This window comes from Sciurus vulgaris, assembly GCF_902686455.1.
Source record: "Sciurus vulgaris genome assembly, chromosome: 4".
Lineage (NCBI taxonomy): Eukaryota > Metazoa > Chordata > Mammalia > Rodentia > Sciuridae > Sciurus > Sciurus vulgaris.
In genome coordinates, this window is record NC_136464.1 from 12,613,411 (window position 1) to 12,634,000 (window position 20,590).

General features: G+C 37.8%; 1 protein-coding gene across 3 annotated transcripts in view; it reads left to right on the forward strand.

The window, feature by feature from the left end:
• FAM204A (family with sequence similarity 204 member A) overlaps positions 1–16,966 on the forward strand; it is a 32,637-nt gene extending 15,671 nt beyond the window's left edge. For all 3 annotated transcript variants that reach the window (XM_079137507.1, XM_079137508.1, XM_079137509.1), the window contains exons 6-8: positions 1,239–1,328; positions 15,522–15,628; positions 15,938–16,966. In XM_079137507.1, coding sequence (XP_078993633.1) covers positions 1,239–1,328; positions 15,522–15,628; positions 15,938–15,989 — 249 coding nt within the window. In that variant the 3' untranslated portion in view covers positions 15,990–16,966. The remainder of the gene's footprint in view (positions 1–1,238; positions 1,329–15,521; positions 15,629–15,937) is intronic.
• Positions 16,967–20,590: the final 3,624 nt, after the last annotated feature.

A 20,590-nucleotide genomic window follows, 5' to 3' on the forward strand; every position in this document is an offset into this window, starting at 1 on the left:
ACTCTGTCTTCACGTTACTGATTGTTTCCTTTGCTGTGAAGAAGCTTTTTAGTTTGATTCCATCCCATTTATTGATTCTTGATTTTACTTGCATTTTAGGAGTCTTGTTAAGGAAGTCAGTTCCTAAGCATGCATGGTGGAGATTTGGGCCTACTACTTCTTCTGTTGGTTGCAGGGTCTCTGTTCTAATGCCTAAGTCCTTAATTCACTTTGAGTTGATTTTTGTGCAGGGTGAGAGACAGGGGTTTAATTTAATTTTGCTACATATGGCTTTCCAGTTTTCCCAGCACTGTTTGTTGAAGAGGCTTTCTTTTCTCCAGTGTATGTTTTTGACCCCTTTGTCAAGTGTGAGATAACTGTATTTATGTGGATTTGACTGTGTCTTCCTTTCTGTACCATTGGTCTACATATCAGTTTTTGTGCCAGTACCGTACATGCCATTTTTGTTATTAAGGCTCTGTAGTATAATTTAAGGTGTTAGGCCATTTTTTAAAAAAATATTTTCTTTAGCAATTATTTTTACAACTCAAAATTTATTTATTTATGTCAGAGCATCTTTCCATAAATGTGTGCTGAGTTCTGCCTAGTCTGGTAACCCCATGAATATTATAATTACAAATTTTTGAAGCATCTTTAGTAAATTAAGGGAATGCCATAGGGAAATGAAATGTGATTTACTCCCATATTTAATATTCAACTTAGTCCTCTTAGTCAAATATGATGAAGGGTTGTTGAGTGAAAATCTTGAGCTATAGGGGCTGGCCTCGCAGGGTCTGAGCAAACCTATATTCATGTAACTTAAGTGTGGCTAAGTTAGGGAGTCCAGAACTCTGTTTCCTCATCTTTAAAACAGGGTAACAGTATTATATTATGGAGTTATTATAGGGTTAAATGAGCTTTCTTACCAGTACTAAACCCAGGGTCTACCACATAATAAGCTCTTCATAATTTTTAAATATTATTACCATTAATAGTGTTATTATTAAGGGAAAGCATTGTTTTTGGAGTCACAAGAATCCAGTTTGCATCTTCTTTTTATTGTTAAGAATTATATGATCTTGGGTAAGTCATGTAATGTTTCTGGGACTTTCCATTTGTGAATGGGATAGTAACAACCACCGGATAGGGTTATGTGTGATACATGCAGACCATTTGGTGTAGTCCTGTGACATAATGTTGGCTAAGAAATGCATGCTTTTCATTTGTACCCTTAATTTTTAGATTTCTTTCTTTTATAGTCAGGTCTTGAAAAGCAGATAGACCAGGCTGTGGAGGAATGGGATGTGGAGAAGGCTGAAGAACTCAGCAACCAGCTTGCTACTCGAGAGGTGGGTCAGACTGATTCCAAACTGTATTTCAGTGTTTTCTAAATTGAATATGCACTCTTTTTGTGATCATTAATAAGCTCAGTATTGACTAAAACTTAATGTTGGAAATAATCCATACATTGATATCCAAACCCTACTTTTACATACCTAGATTAGAGTGTTTTTCCCAGCTATGATTAAAAGACTAGCTTTCTTAGTTGTAGGTGAACACGATACCTTTATTTTTGTGTGGTGCTGAGGATGGAATCCCGGGCCTCATGCATGCTGGGCGGTGCTCTACCGCTGAGTCATGACCCCAGCCCCAGCCCCTTGTGTCTTTAACTAAGTTTAACTCTCCCCAGGGCATCCATACATTCTGAAGTTACCCCTCAGCCTTTCCTTCAACAGTGCTTTACAGTGCTTTTTACTCCTTTCTCTGCACAGCCCCCTCAGCCCTAACGAATCGCTTACCTTTTCTCTTTGTAGTCCATAGTATAAGAAAACAGGTGTTTTGAATATTCTTTTTCCAACTACAGAAGGCAATAGGAAAATTCTGCTTCTTGGGAACAAGGGGATTCTTCCCATTGAAAATTAATATGCCACATAAACTGAAGAGCTCATTTTTACATGCATTTTGTTGTTGCTTCTGTTTTGTAATTTTTGTTCTTTCTAGGAAAAAGAAAATATCTATCCTAGTTTTTATTTTTAGTGCCTGGATCTTTACTTATTCTTAGGCCTAACTGCTCCTGTGCTTAGTTATGTATAGGACATTGTTGGGCCATCTGTGTGAACTGCTGGCCATGCTCAGATTCTAGCTCACATGCAGGAGAGATTTACTTCTAGAGATCAGGGATAAACTTATTATCTCTGTGGACTATTCTGTGGAAATACTGTTGAACTCTTCCATCATCAGATGCCCAAAAAAAAAAAAAAAAAAAAAGTTTACCATTAAATGGTTGTTGTGACTTTTGTGTATGTGTTTTCCCCATTTTTTTTTTTTTTTTTCTGAATCTTGTAAATTTTATATTTTCATGTGGGGAAAAAAGTGGAAAAGAGAGCCTTAGGGATTCCAGAATTACTTTTTTAAATTTAATCCCTTTAAAATTTTTTTTCACATTGAATATTTCTGTTGTATAATTTGTGTTGCATATATGTGTTAATGGCTAATATCATGGAAACTGTAAAGCTGTGGACTTCATTTAGGGGCATTGACAAGCAGCATAAATCATAGTTACATGGCTTTTAGGAAAATAAGCTGACATTTTTTAAAAAGTTTTTTCATTGCAGCAAAACATACATGAAATTTTCCTTTTGACTTGTTTGAAGTGCCCATTCAGTGGCATTAAGTATGTCCTCTTCAATGGGCAGCCCGTCACCACTGTCCTTCTCCAGAGGCTCTTCATCTTGCAGAACTGAAACTCGGAACCCATTCAGCAGTGGCCTCCTGTTCTCTCCTCATGCAGCCCAGGACAAACCCCCACCCCCAACATGACTCTCTCTCATAGATACCTATGACAAGTGGAATCATGTCGTCCTTGTGATGTGACATCTTCAGAGTCTATCAATGTTGTAGTATTTGTCAGAATTTCCTTCACTTTCCAGACTTACCAATACTCTGTAGGTATTTGTTAGACTCTGGGTGTTTGTTATGTTTTGTTTATGCACAACTGAACGTTGCTGCTGTGAACATGAGTGTACAAATATCTTTTTAAATCCTGTTTTCAGTTCTTTGTAATATACCCAGAAGTGGATTTGCTGCATCACAAAAAGGTTATAATATTTGCTTTTTTCTTGTAAGACATCTTCTTTTCTCATCTTGTAATATTTATGCTCAATTACTCATAATAACCATGTTACAATTCATTGGGTATAGGTCTCATAGGATATAATAGCAATAGTAATGCACTCTGCTTTGAAACAAAGACAAAGGTATTACATTTTGTTATATTTAAAATTTTTTTTATTCTAATTGCACATGACAGTAGAATGCATTATGCATTTTGATAGATCATACATAAATGGAGTGTAATTTCTCATTTTTCTGATTGTACATATTGTAGGATTTTAATGAAATGAATTTGAAAGTGTGTTGAATGGCACCACAAACTTAGTAGAATTTTAGTGTTATAGTAGCTTCTTCAGTATGGGTAAGGTAGGGGACAAGGTGTCCTTACCTGAAAAACTGTGTGCCAAAGATAACCTTTTAAAAATTCCACTCAACAAACATAGCATCTGTTGTTTCTCAGCAAGTAAACTATTTGGCACTTGGAACTTATATTTCCATAGAAGTGCTGTTAAGAATAGTGGCTTAGTTTCTTGGCCAGCTTGAGAGTGTAGATGATTCATGAGATAGCCAAGTTGCACCAGTAGTGTATCCGATCTCCTGACCATGAAATCATCAGGGAATGGTGGGAGGGGCGACGCTTGTGTGGCTGGAAGAAGCTCCAGGGGGTAGGCTCTGACAAGGGGCAGTCTAGTAAGACATGCCGGTGGGGATAGGGAGCAGTGGCTCAAGATCTGAGGGGGCTTTCAGGGACTGGAGAGCACACAAGGCAGCAATAATCAGTCATGGTCTACTTCACACTTAAGTAGGGCATTATGGAAGCTGGTGGCAGTGTCATTTGAATCAGGAACAAAAAGCCATCAGAGAACTGGTACTTAAATCTATCACTGGTGATGACATGTTCCATGTTGGGTTATATGTTGAGCAAGTTTCTCTTGAATCCCTTTCAAAATTCTAGGGCTGGGGAGATAGCTCAGTTGGTAGAGTGCTTGCCTTGCAAGCACAAAGCCCTGGGTTCGATCCCCAGCACCGAAAAAAAAAAAAAAAACCTTCTAGAAATGTGTTACTGGTTGCTCTCTGATGCTGGCTGGTCTGGAATCACTAGATAGTTCCAGTAAAGCCTAATACGGTCGTGTAAGAAAAATAAGCAGGGCTGCACTATTGCTGTTAGAAGTACTGTGAATTTCTGTCTCTTCTCTGGTCCGTTCAGGATCATAGGACTCAAGCAAACTAGTCTCCCATCATTGTTCTTTATCCAGCCTTCCTTTCCTGAGGCCCAAGAGTTGCATATTATCTAATCTCTTCCAAATGCTATGGCAACTGTGATAGCAGAGTGCCCAGGCCAGTCAGTGGCTTCAGATTTTTCCTTGGTAAAGGAAGAAAGGAGAAGGATAAAGTTAGGACTGTACTACAGCATTAAATATGGGCTCCATGTGCTCCACTGATGGCTATCCATTTCTTGTCATCTTTTTCTGTTTAACAGTGGCACCCCTGCTGTAGGTTGTGTTCCTTTTAATAGAGTTAGTAATGCTGAAACTTCTAGTTGAACACATTTTACTTCATGTTTTTAAAAAATTTATTCAGACTAGGAGAAAGTTGGAAATTTGTATTTTTTTTTCTCTATTCTGCATACTTTAAATTTACCAGTTGTCTTACTAATTTCCTTAATAGCAAAATACAATTTTGGTTTCCTGCGTTTTGCTGGCTTTCCTTTATCCTTAATCTCCATCAGTTTCTCACTCTGTTTCTCAGGGCCTTGGTGACTTGGAAGAGTGGAGGCCACTTGTTCAGTAGCGTACCCCTCAACTTTGGTCTGCCTAATGCTTCCTCAGATTGACTTCAGGCTGTGTGTTTTGGGCCAAAAAATCACACAACTGGTCATGTGTCCTTCTCAATGCAAGCTATTCAGAGGCACCTGCTGTCTCTTTGTTCCATTTATTGATGGTGTTACTTTGAGTATTTGATTAGGGTGGTGTATCTGTTTTGTAATGAGTGAGTGTCTTTGGAGAGATGGGAGGTAATCTGAGACTGTGGACATTCTTTCTCATACTTGGGCCTTCTAGTTTTAATATTCATTACTGATCCCTTTCTTGCTTGATGATGATTAACAAATGACTAGATTTTTAAAGCATGAATTGATTGTACTTTTTGCCTTTACTTGGCAAACCAAATCTAAAATTTGGCTGAAGTGAGATATTGGATTATAGAATCCTTTCTGTGTCCATGTTAAACCAATAAATGTGGACAGTTTCCTACATGAAGTTCTGGGCTGGGAAGGGGTCGCTGATTGACACTCTGCACACCTGGATTGTATTACTGACCTTGCCCCACCTGCTGTGCCCATCCAGGTGAGCTGGCCTTGCTGTGTGCACTGTGAAGCTTCCTGGTGAAGTACCTGGAAGCAGGGCTGAAGAGGCTTCTGGAAGGAGTGTTTATGTGATGATTTTTGGCATTTTGTTATCCTGTTTTAGAATGGAAATTTTATAATATCAACTAGGTGTTTTTCACTTAAAGGGCTGTTACTTCGTGATGCACTTTATGATAAATGAGGGTTTTTTTTTTAATACATATTTTCAGCACTTATGAAGATGGGAAACATTTTTCTTTTTACTTCCATGCAAATATAATGCTTTGTTACAGTAAATTAAAGTTATTTAGTGTGGGATTAAAGAATTCTAAATAAAAGAGAAAACAATAATTTGGGCCCTCTACCTTTTCCCTGGTAAGTGAAAAGACATCTGAAGAAATGCTGTTCAGACATAGATACTGGAAAGATACTGAGGCCACATTAATTAAGCACCCATGAAGAATAACTGATGCAGATGGAATTTTTGAATGAATAGTTTGAGATTTAAATTTTCTTATTCATCCTGTTGGCGCTAGTCACTGTGGATACGAGAGAGGGGATTTTGAGAAGTAAGCATGAGTTTGGGACAGAAACTTTATGAATCTATGTGTCCACGTGCCCGGTAGGTGTGCTTTTGGAAATCAGGTATGTTGGTTTTTAATCAGTAGCATTTTCTTTTTTCAAGAAGCAACGACTGGGACCTGCTGATAAAGCCTTTGCTCAGAGGCACAGATCCCAGAGTTCTTAAAGCCTTTTCCAGCCATAATAAGGGAAGCTAATTTTTGATGTTTAACATTTATAAGCCTGTGAAACCAATCGGGCAGCATTAGTTTTGAGAAAAATGAAGCCAAAAGTAGAGAATAGTCCTTGAAAACAGTTCTTATAAAACAAAATGAAACAAAGAAAGAAAAAAAAGTGTGCCAAAATAAGCCTGTCACTGTGCTATCATTGTGACACAGCAAGCACATGATTTTCCAGAAACCCATTCCCTTAAATCAATGATGACGTTAAGGAGATGCAGAGTCTGGTTTGGGGGAATGGCCCAAGTTCATGTGTTTGAAGCCTAGCTTGTCTGTCATCTTTGGTTTTGCTATGACTTAATGGGTTGCCTTGAGACTGTCCTGCCTGTTGGTTGAACACTTTGTTGCTGTTAACAGTCTTGTAGGAGAAATGAAGTGGAGACATATACTTAATGTTTGTGTCATACCCATAAAACTCTTCTAATTTGAATAAAATGTCTTTTTTTTTTAAAGTATATGCACACAAGTATTGAGTGTATTTGTGGCTTGTTAACCTTAACCTTGGAAGTACATTCTATTTATTGATATGATCCTTTGGTAATGTCTTTTCTGACATATTATCTTCAACACAATATATGTACTAATTTATAGAAACCAGTAGAAACAAGTATTGTGCAATTAAGTGCTAAAGCCTAAATTTAATCAAGTAAGCAGCTGTTAGGTTGAATTTCACATTTTGCAAAGAGAATTTTTCTCTTAGCATCTTCATTTTAGCTGCTAGAGATAAAAACAATTGGTTTGGCAGAACAGTGTGTTCTTACCATCAGGTTCATTGTACCTACATTAGCTATATTACCCATGTGGATTTCATTTTTACCTGTACGGTGTCAGGGCAGAAACGAATAGGGATTCCCCATAATTTATTTGAGCTTTGTATTGCTTATGTCCTTAAAGTAACTAAAATACAATGATCTTTGGCCACACTGTGTAAATTTGACTTCTTGAAAACACCAGTACTTTGTACTGTAGCATAAAACAGTTTAGTGCAAATTGGAAAGAGTTATGTTGTTTTTTGATGATTTGCAACTTATTAATATTTATGTCTGAGATACTTTAGTTATAATCCACTGCCATCTTTGGCCAAGGCCAAAAGCCAACACCTTTCATTTAGGTAAATGATATAAAATATTTCATATTCTGCAGTTCATTTTCTTGAATGTAAAACTGAGGACCCAAAGTAATGACTTGCTGTTGAACATAATAGTCATTTAGAATCTAATTGAAGTATCACAGGTAGAAATGATTATACATATATATAATTTTAATATTTTCTCTTTATATATGTAAGTAAATATTACGTGGATAGGATGAGTTAAACCAGGAATTTAATTTTATTACAAATAGACAACCTAAATTTTTGGATTGCAAAGCAGTTAAAGTTAACAAAGTACTAATAGTTTGTTAATATTTAAATAAGGGTAGGAATGGCTTTTTTAAAAACTAAAGTTTAAATTAAGTTACCTCTGTCATAGCTAAGTGAATTAAATGCTCTTTAAATTTGGGCAGACTGTTGTTAATTTGTAGCTTATACTCTTATAATTTTCCAGAAAATCTGAAAGTGTTTTCATTAACCAGAGCTATGTATGTACATTTGAGACAGGTCCTGCATTTTATGTTAACATCCAAAAAGTAGTCCTTTCTCAGAAGTGTTCTGCATACTGTAGCGCTTATTCCAGCATAAGGGTTTTCCAGGGCAGTTTGTTGTTAGACTTTGGTTTCCCCTGAGAGGGTTTGACTGATTCACCCTTTCATTTCAGTAGTTTTATTTAGATGTAAGTGCTCTTTGTGGAATAGGAACTTGAAACACATCCCCAACACAACACACCTTTCTCAAATAATATGATTTTGACATATACCTATCAAAACACCTGAATTGTTGTCACATCTAGAGTTTTAACTTGAAGCATTTGTTTAAATTTTTAAACTAGAGATGCTGTCAAACTTAAGTTTAAAGTTACTTGCAGTCAGTGTGGTTGTGTGCACCAAAACAACAAAAACTAAAGAAAGCTGAATTAAAAGACATTGTGAAGCATAGTGAGATTCTAAACCCTTCATTCTGTAGGCCAGAGAGCAGAATTGTGCTTCTCATTTTTGTGGATACTTTCTTTGTGTAGAAATAATCTTGACAACTGTGTTTTTAAAATAAAACAATTTGCTCAGATATAAAGCTGAACAGCGTATTCCAATTAGCCATTATAAAAATTTATCACTGGAACCTGTAACCCTTCTGAAGAAGGGCAGGTCCTTTCTACTGTTTTAATTATTGTGATTTCTAGACACTGAAGACTGACTGGCTAAACAGTAAAAATGTAATGAATATCATTTATTTGTGTATATTAAGAATTTAAATTAAGTAGCTCTACATCGACATTTTATTTTTATGGAATGAGATTATTTCGTTGCTATTACTGGGATGTGTATGATGGATGCAGCCCAACTGTAGGTTTGCTCTAAAAGCACCTGGTTCTTTTTTACTTAAATTATTTTATATAGATTAATGTCTGCAGATACTCTGGAAAAGTGTATTTTCTGTCTCTCTGAAATTTTACTCTGCCTTTGATTCCTTACTTTTGTTTACTGTCTTTCCAGTTAGACAGTAGAGGTTAGGACCATTTTGTTTTTGATAAATTTTCACTGATTTGCAGTGGGAAGGAACATAGGACACTGGGGAGGAAAAGCCCTCTCACTGAATAGGTTGTTTCTGCTGCTGCTGCTGCGCGGCAGCTCATCAGCCACCTAGGGAGTGGGGGCTGCTGCCTTCCTTCCGGAGGCGGGTGTGTCTGCTGAGGATCATGAGAGCTGATTCCCTTTCATTAACTTTGGTCATCTCTCACTGCTTTTTAATTTCAGGGTTCCTCCATGTATCATTTTGTAGTCAGCATATAGTCTGGGGCTTAAATGGTTATTTTAATTCTTTGAAGCCTTGTTCTCCTTACTTCTTATAAGCAATTCTTTCATTACCTGGAGGTGAACACTTAGCACAATATATGGAAAATAAGCTCTGTCCGTCCAGCATGGGAGGCTGATGCATTCCTTCACATCTCCTCTGAAGATATGTTCATTCCCATAAAACTACACAGCCTTGAAGCAGGAACTTGTTAGCCTCAGAAAAGTAAGAGTGGTGCCCAGTGATGGCCTCTCCTCTCGGGTTTTAGGTGTGCTTACTCAGATCTCATTGCACTGTCGAGGCTTTCTTCTGACCTTTGGGGTCTGACTGGGTGATCACCTCGAATGGCAGTCCTTCTGCTCTCTTTTAATTATGTTTATCTGTGCTTTTAACTAACCTTAAAAAAAGATTTCAGATGTTACAAGTCTAATTAAAGAGACAGACAAAGCACAGTTTATACTGTAGATTTTTTCTGCAGTTCAATTAATCAGCATGTTTTCTCTTTTAATTAAAACCATTTTAGTAAATTAAAGCCCACAGCAAAACACATATATAATTTGTTTGTAATTAGCTCTTAATTGGTGGTAGTTGAAGCTTAGCACCCTTGGTTTCTTTCTTCATGATTGCCATTTTATTAGCAGCCAGTCATTAATTAATCTTTTTCTAATTAGCTTATAAAACTGTTGATGGCACATTATTGTAAATGTGATTTTAAGTTCAAAGCTTGTTAATAGGCTTTCTTACTTAGAAGAACAGAGATAAAGAAATTGCTGAAAACAGTACTACAGTTCTTTTTAAAAACTGTCTTTCTTATGGGGGCTGTGTAAAGCATCTAACAGCTTATGGTTAATTTTTTAATGCTTTTTTCCCTTATGAATGGAATAAGTTGCTTGAATATAAATGTCTCTATCCAGGAGTAATTTCAACAGTATAGCATCTTTTCTCCTTTTGGAATGCTGTAATCTGTCTTTAACTTGAAGCTTTAATAGTCACCATTAGAACAGGTGTTATATAAACTATTTTGTTATGTAATCAGAGTTGAGTATTTGAATTACATCATGTATAGGTGTGTATATCTGCTTGTCCCAAATATGATAAAAGATTGGTTTATGTTTTTGTGTATATTTTGATGTGCTTTAAAGTCAGGATTATGAGTTGTGCTTTGAATAAAGTGACATGAAGTTGTAGTTAAAAAAATAAACAAGTTGTGTGCACAGTTGTACACACAGGTAGATTCATGCGGTGCACAAACAGATGCAAACACGTGCCAGCTCTGCTCGCACCTTTTAAGATGCCAGTGAAACCGACTTACTTCCTCTAACAGAGAACATGGCTTGATTTAGAATCAGAGTTAAATGACTAGATGTGGCTTCGCTTATTTGCTGTCGTCCGAGGGTTGACTTTTCAGGTATCCTGGGGAGAAAGGTACCAGTCCACATGTGGACATCCTGAGTTTACTGGAGCACATACCATATTCAGTTGTGGAATGAGTGAGCCCATTAGTCACATTATATTCTTGAAGTATACTTAGCAATTTCATATACTCCCTAACTGCAGGGCAGTCTGAGTGAGCTGTGTTTTAAAAATCAATTATTACTGCAAAGTTTTTAAAGTTTTTTAAAAACATAGCCTTACCAGTCATTGGAAGTGCTTGTTTGTATTTGCTTCTTGAACTTTGCATGGTATTTCAACTTTGGCTATTTCTTTGCTTGTTTTTTAGAAGGCATTTCATGATGCCATGCGAGAGACACTAGAAAGGGATAGCTGACAAGGAAAAAATTAAAAATTGGATAAAAAGTAAATGAATAATGTCATATTACTAAAAAGATGAGAGGCTAATTTGTGCCGACTTTTTGCTAATTTTGTTCAAGCCTCAAAATGAGGAGCTGTCACCCGTTCTGTGTAGCACTGATGACAGTGCCAATGATCCATGAAATAAGCTGCCGCTGGCTTTGTTCTGATAAGAATGAACAAATCTGCACAATGTTCGGCTCCCAGAATCTCATTTTCATACTTGCATGCAGGCTAAAAGAAATAAGCTGTTTGCAGGCTTGATTAATCAGACATTGGAGGGTTTTTTGTCTCTTTGATCTCTTTCGTCTCCTAGGTAACTTGCTTGACATTAATGTTGAGCTTGAGTAAAGACAATCAGGAATTGTCGACCAAACTGATATAAAAATTAAAGACCTTAACACTTTAAGTACTCCAGTAATGGTTCCGCTTTACTTCAGAAAACATCTGTTTTCATTTAATTAAAGAACAAAAGAGAATGGCATAAATATTTTTCATAGAGACCTATTATTCCATAAAAAGTTAAAGTATGATAATTGGTATTTTTAAATAAGTGCCTTGAAAGTGTTCAAAAGGGAGGAAAACTTCATAAATCTGTTACAAGCTAGTAATTTTGAGATGAGTAAAATATTTTATGAAATGGATAAGAAGTTTATAGTTGTGCAAGATTAAGCTGTTTGAATCAGATGCTTCAAATGATTATCAGCAAACTTTATAATGACAACATTTTCCAAGCAAAACGAACTTTATTTTGAAGTTTGTCTTTTAAAAATCTGTACTGTGCTATAAGGATGTGCCATTATATCTATTTTACAACCCAATATGATTTACACATGCTAAACCTGTAAAATTGAAAGGAATTAAAAAAATGTCGCCGTGCATTTGCTTGAGGTTATGCAGACGCTTTTACAAATCTTCCAAGTGGCTGTAAAGATGAATGCCTCAAGGGTCCAGCCAGGGCCCTGCTTTTCCAACCAGCTAAAGCCCTTATCTTAAATCCAAGCAAAGTACCATTAATCTTTTTGAAAGACCTTTTATGGCTTTTAATATATCCCAAATTAGAACATTTTACACCCTTGGTTCCTGAAATATGGTGATAAAAAGCCTTTAGAGCTTAATTTTCCTTACCGCATGCTCTGACCAATTTGCAGTTCTTTGTGATAATGTTTAGACACCTTAATTAAAATGCAGCAAAATATTGGATGTTCTATATGGAAAATGCTGATACTTTGGCTACACATACAAGAAACTCTGTATATTTTTTTATTCATTTAAAAAAATTTCTTCCTACATTGTGTTGCTGTAGTTATCTGATGACCTGAAACAGTTTTTTAATGTAAAAACCATTGACCAAGCTTTTGTGATGTTTACACTGGGCAGGAAGATGCATTTTTCTTTTTATAGAAGCAAAAGGGGATTCTTGTCGGCCTGTTTTATTTGTTTGTAATACTGAAACAGCGCGGTATTCTTTTATATTCTGGAACGCGGGGTAGTCATCTTGCTGGGAAAACTGCCTTTTCCATTGAGGCCTTGTTATCCTTTCGCATTTCCAGATAGTTCTTGTTCTTTTTTCTTTCCTCAAAGAAATAAGTGAAACACTCATTTTTAAGCATGTGAAGGACTATGACTTTTCACCATCGTTACAAGTTTAAACAGTTTTCTGTAAAAATACATAGACCAGCTTCCTTTAACGTTTATCAGTTGAAGAGCATTCCATTTAGCCTAATCCACGGTAAGGTACAGTTAGAAAGTATACTTTTTACAGGAACAGGTCCATCTGTCTGAGTGTTTCTAGGTACCTGATACCTGCTTGTATTTATTTAGTTCACAAAATGATGGAGCCCTCTTGTGTGCACACTTGTCTGATGCATTCTGCCAAGTCATTTTAAACAAGTTTCTACTAGGTGTTAAGGTGGTGTGCGCTGAGCCTGTGCTGTGCTGGGTCTGGCTGTGGCCTTGCTGGGACACAGGAGGGATTCCGTTCCTGGAGCGGAGAGTGTGTTGAGGTGAAGAGTCCACAGGAGTCAAGTGGCTGCAAGTTCACACACACTGAGATGCTCCTTGGTTTGTCTTTTTGAATCCAGGAAACCCATATGGGAAATTTCAATAAGTTCAAAATGTAAAGTTTGATTTTTACAACAGTTTCAGAACGTGATTTTCGCAGAGAGGGTTCAAATTGTTTTTATTTCTTACCCAAAATCTAGGCTTAATTTAAATATAAGACCAGCTACCTGAGTGAGTCTCTGAGTGGATGGAAAAACTGTATTATATATCATATTTGCATTTGATTATAGAAATACATAGGAATGGAGTTAATGGAAAAAATACAGATTTTTTTTCCCCCCCTGGTACTGGAAATGGAGCCCAGGGGCTTCACGTGGTAGGTAAGTACTCTACCACTGAACCACACCCCAGCCCACAAAGTACAGATTTTTATGTTTTACCTTTATAGGTTCATTGTGAATGGGGGCAGCCTGTTGTACATCTTAAACTCAGGATGAAAGCTGTGTTTTGTGGCAGAAGACGGCTACTTAGGTGTGCATACTGCTCCCCTAGTGTCCTGTTGTACCTTTATATTTCTATGTGAGCAGTTGTGACCAATGGACTATGAGCAAAAATGATGTGTGTCACTGTGGGATGAAAGTATTTAAGGGCTGGTATGAGACCCTCCGGCTCTCCTTCTGCCATGTTGAATGTGAAGGCCAGGTGCGGAGGGACTTGGCAGCACAAGATGGAAAGGCCTGTGCATGCATGAGGACTTTAAGCAAAACGAGTGAAAGTTTAGCTGGTGAGATGGGAATGTGTTTGGTATTGCAGTGGTGACGATCCTAACCCAGTAGGTGCTAACTTGATGTCTCGCTGGGAATGCACGTGGTTTTTCAGTGGGTAGGAATTCCATCTTAATGAAAAATGATGCCGCAGCATCCGTCCAGAGCTTCATTTTTCCTGAGATGATGCTGCTACAGCCCTTTGATCCTTAGCCTTCTTGTGGTTGGCTTAGGTGAATTTTTCTACGATAAAGAGCTGGGAGTGAAAGAAGAACAAAGCCAGCACTGAGGTGCCTTGCTCTCCCCGCCCGCAGCTTGAAAGGCAGCCTCGTCGGTTCAGTGCTGTGTCTCCAGCACCTAGAACAGGCCTGGCAAATCTTGCAGTTGTGCTGTCATAAACATTGTGTAATAAATGTTCTCGTGAAAAAGATGATGACAGCATTGCTCACGTCGGTTTGAGTTTTGAGCATACGCTAAGTTTGGTCTACTTTCTCAGGTGAGCTCTCAAGTCACAATTAGTCATTCCTTCAGCGGCTGTCCTATTGGTGTTGACTGGTTCAGCACCTTGGTTTGATTGTCAGCTTCCTTCCATTTGCCTATGTTTTATATACATATTCTTAACTGAAAATCAGATCTATTTTTCTCCCATTTATAAGCGCCAGCCAGTGCTTGATTACCACTTGTCTGTTTTGCCCTAAAGGAGACTGTTCTCCAAGATAAGCTGAAAGACATGTCAAGCATGCCAGACCTTGCATGTCTAACTTGGCTTCTGTCCTCACACATGTGCTCTTAACCTCCTACAGCGCCTTCCTATTGGCAAGAAGATCCTTAAAGTTCAGGCTTTGATGTGTTGTCTTTAGGGTGGCTTCCAGGTCCTTTCTTCTCTCCCAGGTCTGCCTGTCTACTAATAAGCATTAGGTCGAGCGAAGGAAGACGAAAAACAAACACTGGAAAGAGAAGTTTTTAATCTTCATTGTAAATCTGGGTTCTCAACAGATCTGATTGAGCCATCCCTGTATGCTGGGCATTTTAAAATAGGAGCCCATGGAAACTAATCAGCATCCCTGACCTGGAGGTACTTTGTGGGGAAAAGCTGTGCAGCCAGCAAAGGGCTAGAGAAATGCAGAAGCAAGAACTGCTGTAGGATGAGTCAGAGAAGGCTTTTGGGGCTGGGAGGGTTATTCTGAGTGGAGTTGTGGGACTGGCAGTTGGACATTAGGCAGGTACGAGAGGGCCCTGCCCAGGGAATGCCTGGGTCCTGGGGTCCAGCCTTTTCACTTCCTCACACCCCTTATATTCTTTTCTCTCCCAGATACTTAAAAGCTGTTGCCCATCATGCAGAGTGCATTTATGAAGTAGTAATTAGCTTTCCCATGTTTTATTAATCCCATCTGTGACTGCCAATCAACGCTCCTGATCAGCATGAGATAACTGGTGTGACCGTACTGAGTTGCTGTAATTCTAGCCCAGAGCAAAGAAAGTTGATGTCTCTGTCAGTCTATGCAGCCTTATCAGGGCAAATTCCTGTTCAGCCGACTAAAATGCTGGGGTAGCTTGAAGAGCCTCATTACTACCTTTGTGGACCCTCAAGGGGCCTCCGTTTGGGAAGGATTCCCATCCGGGAGACAGCGCAGCTAGGGTAGAGAGTGTTAGGAGGGAAGGGAGATATGGACCGTATCTGTGTATTCATTCTTCTCTATTCAAGGGACCTGAGCATAGGAGTTCTCATTTTAGACACAGCTTTCTTACCCACACATTCCCAGTTATTGGTATTATTATAATTCTTGTAGTAGCTAGAATATTTATTTTCACATTTTTTTCTTCTTTGTAATTCTTAGCTTGGTGTAAAAATTGCCAAAGCAATCGCCTGTCACAAGTTTGTAAAAGCCAAAAAGGAGGCTGAAAACTCACAGGCAGCCCGAAAAAAGAAGAAACTTGCATGGGGGTGAGTTCACTTCAGATTTGTGGTAGGATTTCTGCTGGTCTCCTGGAAATTGCAGAAAGCCTGCTCAGACATTTTATGAATCCACTTTGTAGATAGTTGTTTCTTACTTTATTCTTTGTATCTTTGCTGAATGTTTATCAGATTACAAATATGGAGGCATGTCTTTATCCTGTTTGGTGTTTATTTTTTAAGCAATGGAATATGTGTAGTTTTTATATTTGTTTTGACTTTGGTCACTTAGTAAACATGTTACTTTAGCAAATTATTTTAGTTTAGAAAAAATTGAAATTTTTATGTTCTTCCTTTTAGATTTGAAGCAAAGAAGAGATGGGAAACCAAAAGCAACATGGGATATATGTAATTTGTCAGAGTTCTTCAAGACACTTGCAGACTCGTGTGCTCCATTTACTGAAAAGATTTTCCTACTTAGGTTAAATATGTCAAGAAATTGATAGAAGTAGAAAAAATAAGCATAAAACTTTGGAGTTATTATCAATTCTTTTTAGCCTTTTTCTAAGGAGTTCATTCTATTGAAGTGAATGAAGTGAAGCATTTTTTGTTATTTGTGTAAGAAACCTAAGCATACATGCAAGAAAAGAAGTAGGATTTTATTTATTTATTTGTATAGACCTACAGTATAAAATCAATTTTGCTTTTCACATGTTTGGTATAGCATAGCCTGTGAAGTCCTTGTACTTTCTTATCTGTTCTTGGCATAACTACACTTTTTCTGGAATTATGTTTTTAACATTAGCTTTTGTTTATAATGGATTAGTCATAAGTGCAAGTCATAAGTCTCAATTGATGCTGTCTTTGCAAATGACTTTAATTACCCTGATGCTATCAAAATAACTTTTTATTCTTTATTGGAGGCACTAGAGTTGATATTTTATAGTCACATATTAAAAGCAATTGATTAATTTTTGCATACCTTCAGATTGGTTACAATGCAGAGGGACAGAATGTAATATTTGGAGGATGATTTAAATTCAGCTCAGCCTAGAAATGTTTTCCTAAACATCTCTTGGCCTTGTCATTCTTTAAATTGGAAGATGGTTCTTGGAGAAGAAAGTGGTAAAGTTACATTAAGCAGACAATTATAATTCAAGATAACCTAACTTTGAATTGTCTATTTTTTTTCTCTTCCCCATTTCTCCTTAAAAGATGGAATGAATGAATGAGGCAAAAGACAGGAATGGTCCCTCAGGAAGTAGTTTTCATTAGGTGTGTGTTTCATAGTCCTAATGGGAAAGGGCTTCAAGAAATCCAGTGATAAGCTGGCAAGGAAGTCCATGGTTGATGCTATGTTATATATAGTAATAAAACTTTATTCATTTATGGTGATGTATTTAACTTTTTTCATTGTTCTAGAATAAGTGAATAATTAGTTGTTATTTAGGAGTCCAAAAATAATATCTTGCTTCTGTGTAGTTGAGGAAAACTGGTATAGAGAAAGCAAAATCTAGGAGATTGTGTATCTAGTAATTTATCATGAACAGGTATCGAGACCAGATATTGGAAAGTTGTGTATTTTATAATTTAGTATTCCCTGTTTTGTATTTTATAATTTGTAGGTTTATCATTTACCTCCGACATCCCATTTCAGACTCCTAAAGGGTCAACACAAACTTAGAGTGCAGCAACCTTTCCTCTGCAAACCCGTCGTGCAGGAGGTATCCATGACACAATCCACTGGTTTTGTTTGCAATATGAAAAATAACTGGCTTTGAGCACTGGGTGTTGTAGGTATTCCCTAAGACGAGCATTCCCTTCTACATCTGCCTTCCCCCTGCCATGTCCCCACCCCCAGTGTGCTTCCTTTAGCGTTTAGGGACCCCCTCTAGCGTTTAGGCACATCCCCTCTCTCTTCTCCTCCTAAGGCCTCACCAGAATGGCATCCTTTAGGGTTGGATGTGAGTCTCTGACTGAAGTCCAGCCACCGAAGCCCTTCTTTACTCCCTCCAGTGCTAGCAACTGCCCTGCTCGTGGTTATGTCTGTGGAATATTTTAACTTAGTGGAACACAGTGGTGGTGGGGTCGGATGCAATAGGGGACTCACTTGACAAGGGAGCCCCATCCCCCATGTCCCTACTCTTTTAAGGGTGTGGGTTGTGGAAAGCTTCAAAACACTGGTTCAGTTAAAGAGGGGGTAGAAGGGAAGGATTTTCAAGAGGAGGAGGAGCTGGATCTTAGGTTGGCCCTGCTGGCACGTTATTTGGGACAATTTTGTTTGATCAGCCTTAATACAAATTAGACATTTACTCATTATAAAGTGAAATGGGAGCATTATTCCTAGAGTTCCCCTGTTGCCCAAGGGCTGTAATCACTTTTCCTCTCCATTCTGATCACATTGAAATAAGGATTCTTTTTGGATCAGTAATAACTTCAGTTCCTGAAGCTTCAACATGTGCATGTACTACTACCAGAATGCTTGAATTAGATTAGTAATGTAAATGTCAGTTATTGTTAACTGAGATTAATATGTTTTAGGCCATTGGTATGGCGTTAATGTAACTATGATTTATTGTTTAAGTACTTTAGGCTAAAACAGCTTACTAAAGAACAGTAATTTGGAGCTTTACAGCCCTGGTTCTGAGAAGTGAAGTTGGTAGTGCATTCTTGTGTAGGAGCCCTCAGGATGTTTCTGATTTTCAGCAGAACATTCTATTTCCTTTACCAAAGGAGAGTTTGAATATATAATCTCAGGCTTGCTATAATTAGTTCTGATGACAGAGTTAAATACCTCAGCCAAGACTGTAAATCAGTAGTTAAACAGGTTTCTGCAACTGATCATAAATCTCAGACTCCATATTTTAAACACTTATTTTTGGGGGCAGACAGATTAGGGAGGGGCAGACCAAGAACAGGAATAAAATGTTATCTCCAGTTAACAACTTAGAACCTCACACTGAAAATCTACTGATTTCCTTCATGTCTTTTGTCTAAAGTGTTATCTTTTAAATATTTTAATAACTCAGTTTATTAAACTTAGAGAAATTCTTATTTGTTAGGTAAAGATTATTACATTTTTAGAAATGTGTTTTACGAAAATAAATATTGTATGAAGCTGATATTTAAATAAAATGCCATTTATACATTTTTTTTTAAGAGAATAAAGTCTGGAAGAACCAGCTGATGTTGTGTTAGGTACCCTTTTGGAAAATTAACTTAGTGAAACCTAGTCATCTAATTCACAACCAACTGGATCAATTCAAGTTTTTCTGTGCTGGCAGAAGTCACTTTTATTTTTAGTATCTGGCAGGGTTGCAAATGCTTTGCATGTCAATTTAATATTTTGTCAAGCCAGCTGTTTATTCGTTGGCTTAAAATTTACACTCTACTAAAGTCTTAACTCTGACTTTCATGAAACAAATAGCAATATTTGTACAAAATGTGTACATGGAAATCTTTTTCCAAAACCCAACGTAGGTTGATATCTGTGGCATCAATGCCTTATAACCTGGTAACAGATCTGAAAGTACTTTAAAAAGTTGGAGGTAGAACTCATGGCAACACTTTCATTGTGAAGCAATGAGAACATCGTTCTGGGCTTTCAGACCTAAGAGAGAGACACAAACTGTAAAGCAGAATACGTTAGCGTAAGTTTCAGTGAACTGTTGAGATATTTTATGAAGATGTGTGCATTCTTGGCCTTTGTAGCATACTTAGTGAGACCCATTTTCCATTTCTGAGGCTGAGGTTCTCTGTAGAATTTTGGTCAAATGGTAGAACTGCATTTTTTTACTTTATTATTTTATTTTCTCTCCACACTACTCATCTTGAAAGGAAAGCCCCCACCCCACCCCACTCCACACACACACATTGGCATTGTGTCTCGTCAGCACCCACTTAAGGGAAGGGATTTTTTGATCAGAAGCAGAGCAGTGTGTGGCAGCTCTGGTGGCTGTAAAGGAACTTAGGAGTCACACTATGTGGGGGTGGAGTTTGTTGTCTCCTTAGCGGCACTTCCTTCTGCTCTTCGGTGGGTGTTCATTTTGCCAGGATGTCTTCAGATATGGCCGATGCCTTCTGAAAAGCTTCCTGCCACACTGGCTCTGGTGATTTTGGTCCCTGGAACATAGTGACAGGCTCTAGTGGGACAGTTGATGAAATGTCATGCAGTACACTGTGTTTTTAGATCTGCTTGTAAAAATCAGGAATTAGCTGAGGCATAATTATATTTTTATTGGTATTAGTAATCCCTTTGTAAATTCAAATAGAAAAAGCATAAAAATTTCCCAAGATGGCATTTTTAAGAAATTGATTTTTAGTTTTATGCCCAGGTCTGTTGCTTAAGAAAACAGAAATGCCCAGGAATGAAGGGGAGGGAGGGCAGGGCCTGAGAGAAACTTGGCTCTTATGGGTCCTATGCCAGCTCGCATTCTGCGCCCTTCTCGGGCACCACCCTAGCAGCTGCAGCCTGTGCCACCTCATGGGCCCACGGGCTGCCTCTTGCTGAATTGCTGCAAGGGGCCTGCTTGGTGACAGGTATGGAATGAGGTAATCTTTTCCCACCTCTCCTTTCCGAAGGGTGTGTCTGTCCAGTCATTACTTGTTCATTGAACCTAGAGCTTTAGAGACCAGCAGCTACAGTACAAGCTGTAATTATTGATGTCTGTTTCATATTCATCTGTAAGTTCTGGCATGTGATCAAGAAGTTAATATATCACTTCATCTTCGGGCTGAATGTGTCTCAGCTATCAAAGTTTTATTGTTTGATGGATAGCATACAATTATGACTGCCTAGGAAAAAAAGTGTTTTCATTTGTAAGGTGGGTGATACCAGGAGAGGTAATTATGAATGTCACAAGAAATAATGAAACAAACAATGAAGCTTTGAGTTTCTTTGAATTCCTCCCCACACGATATCTGAGGAGCATTTACTGAACAGCTTTCACCATGTGGCATTTACTGAGCTAACTGTGGCACACCCAAAGATACATAAGCACAGTCTAATGGGAG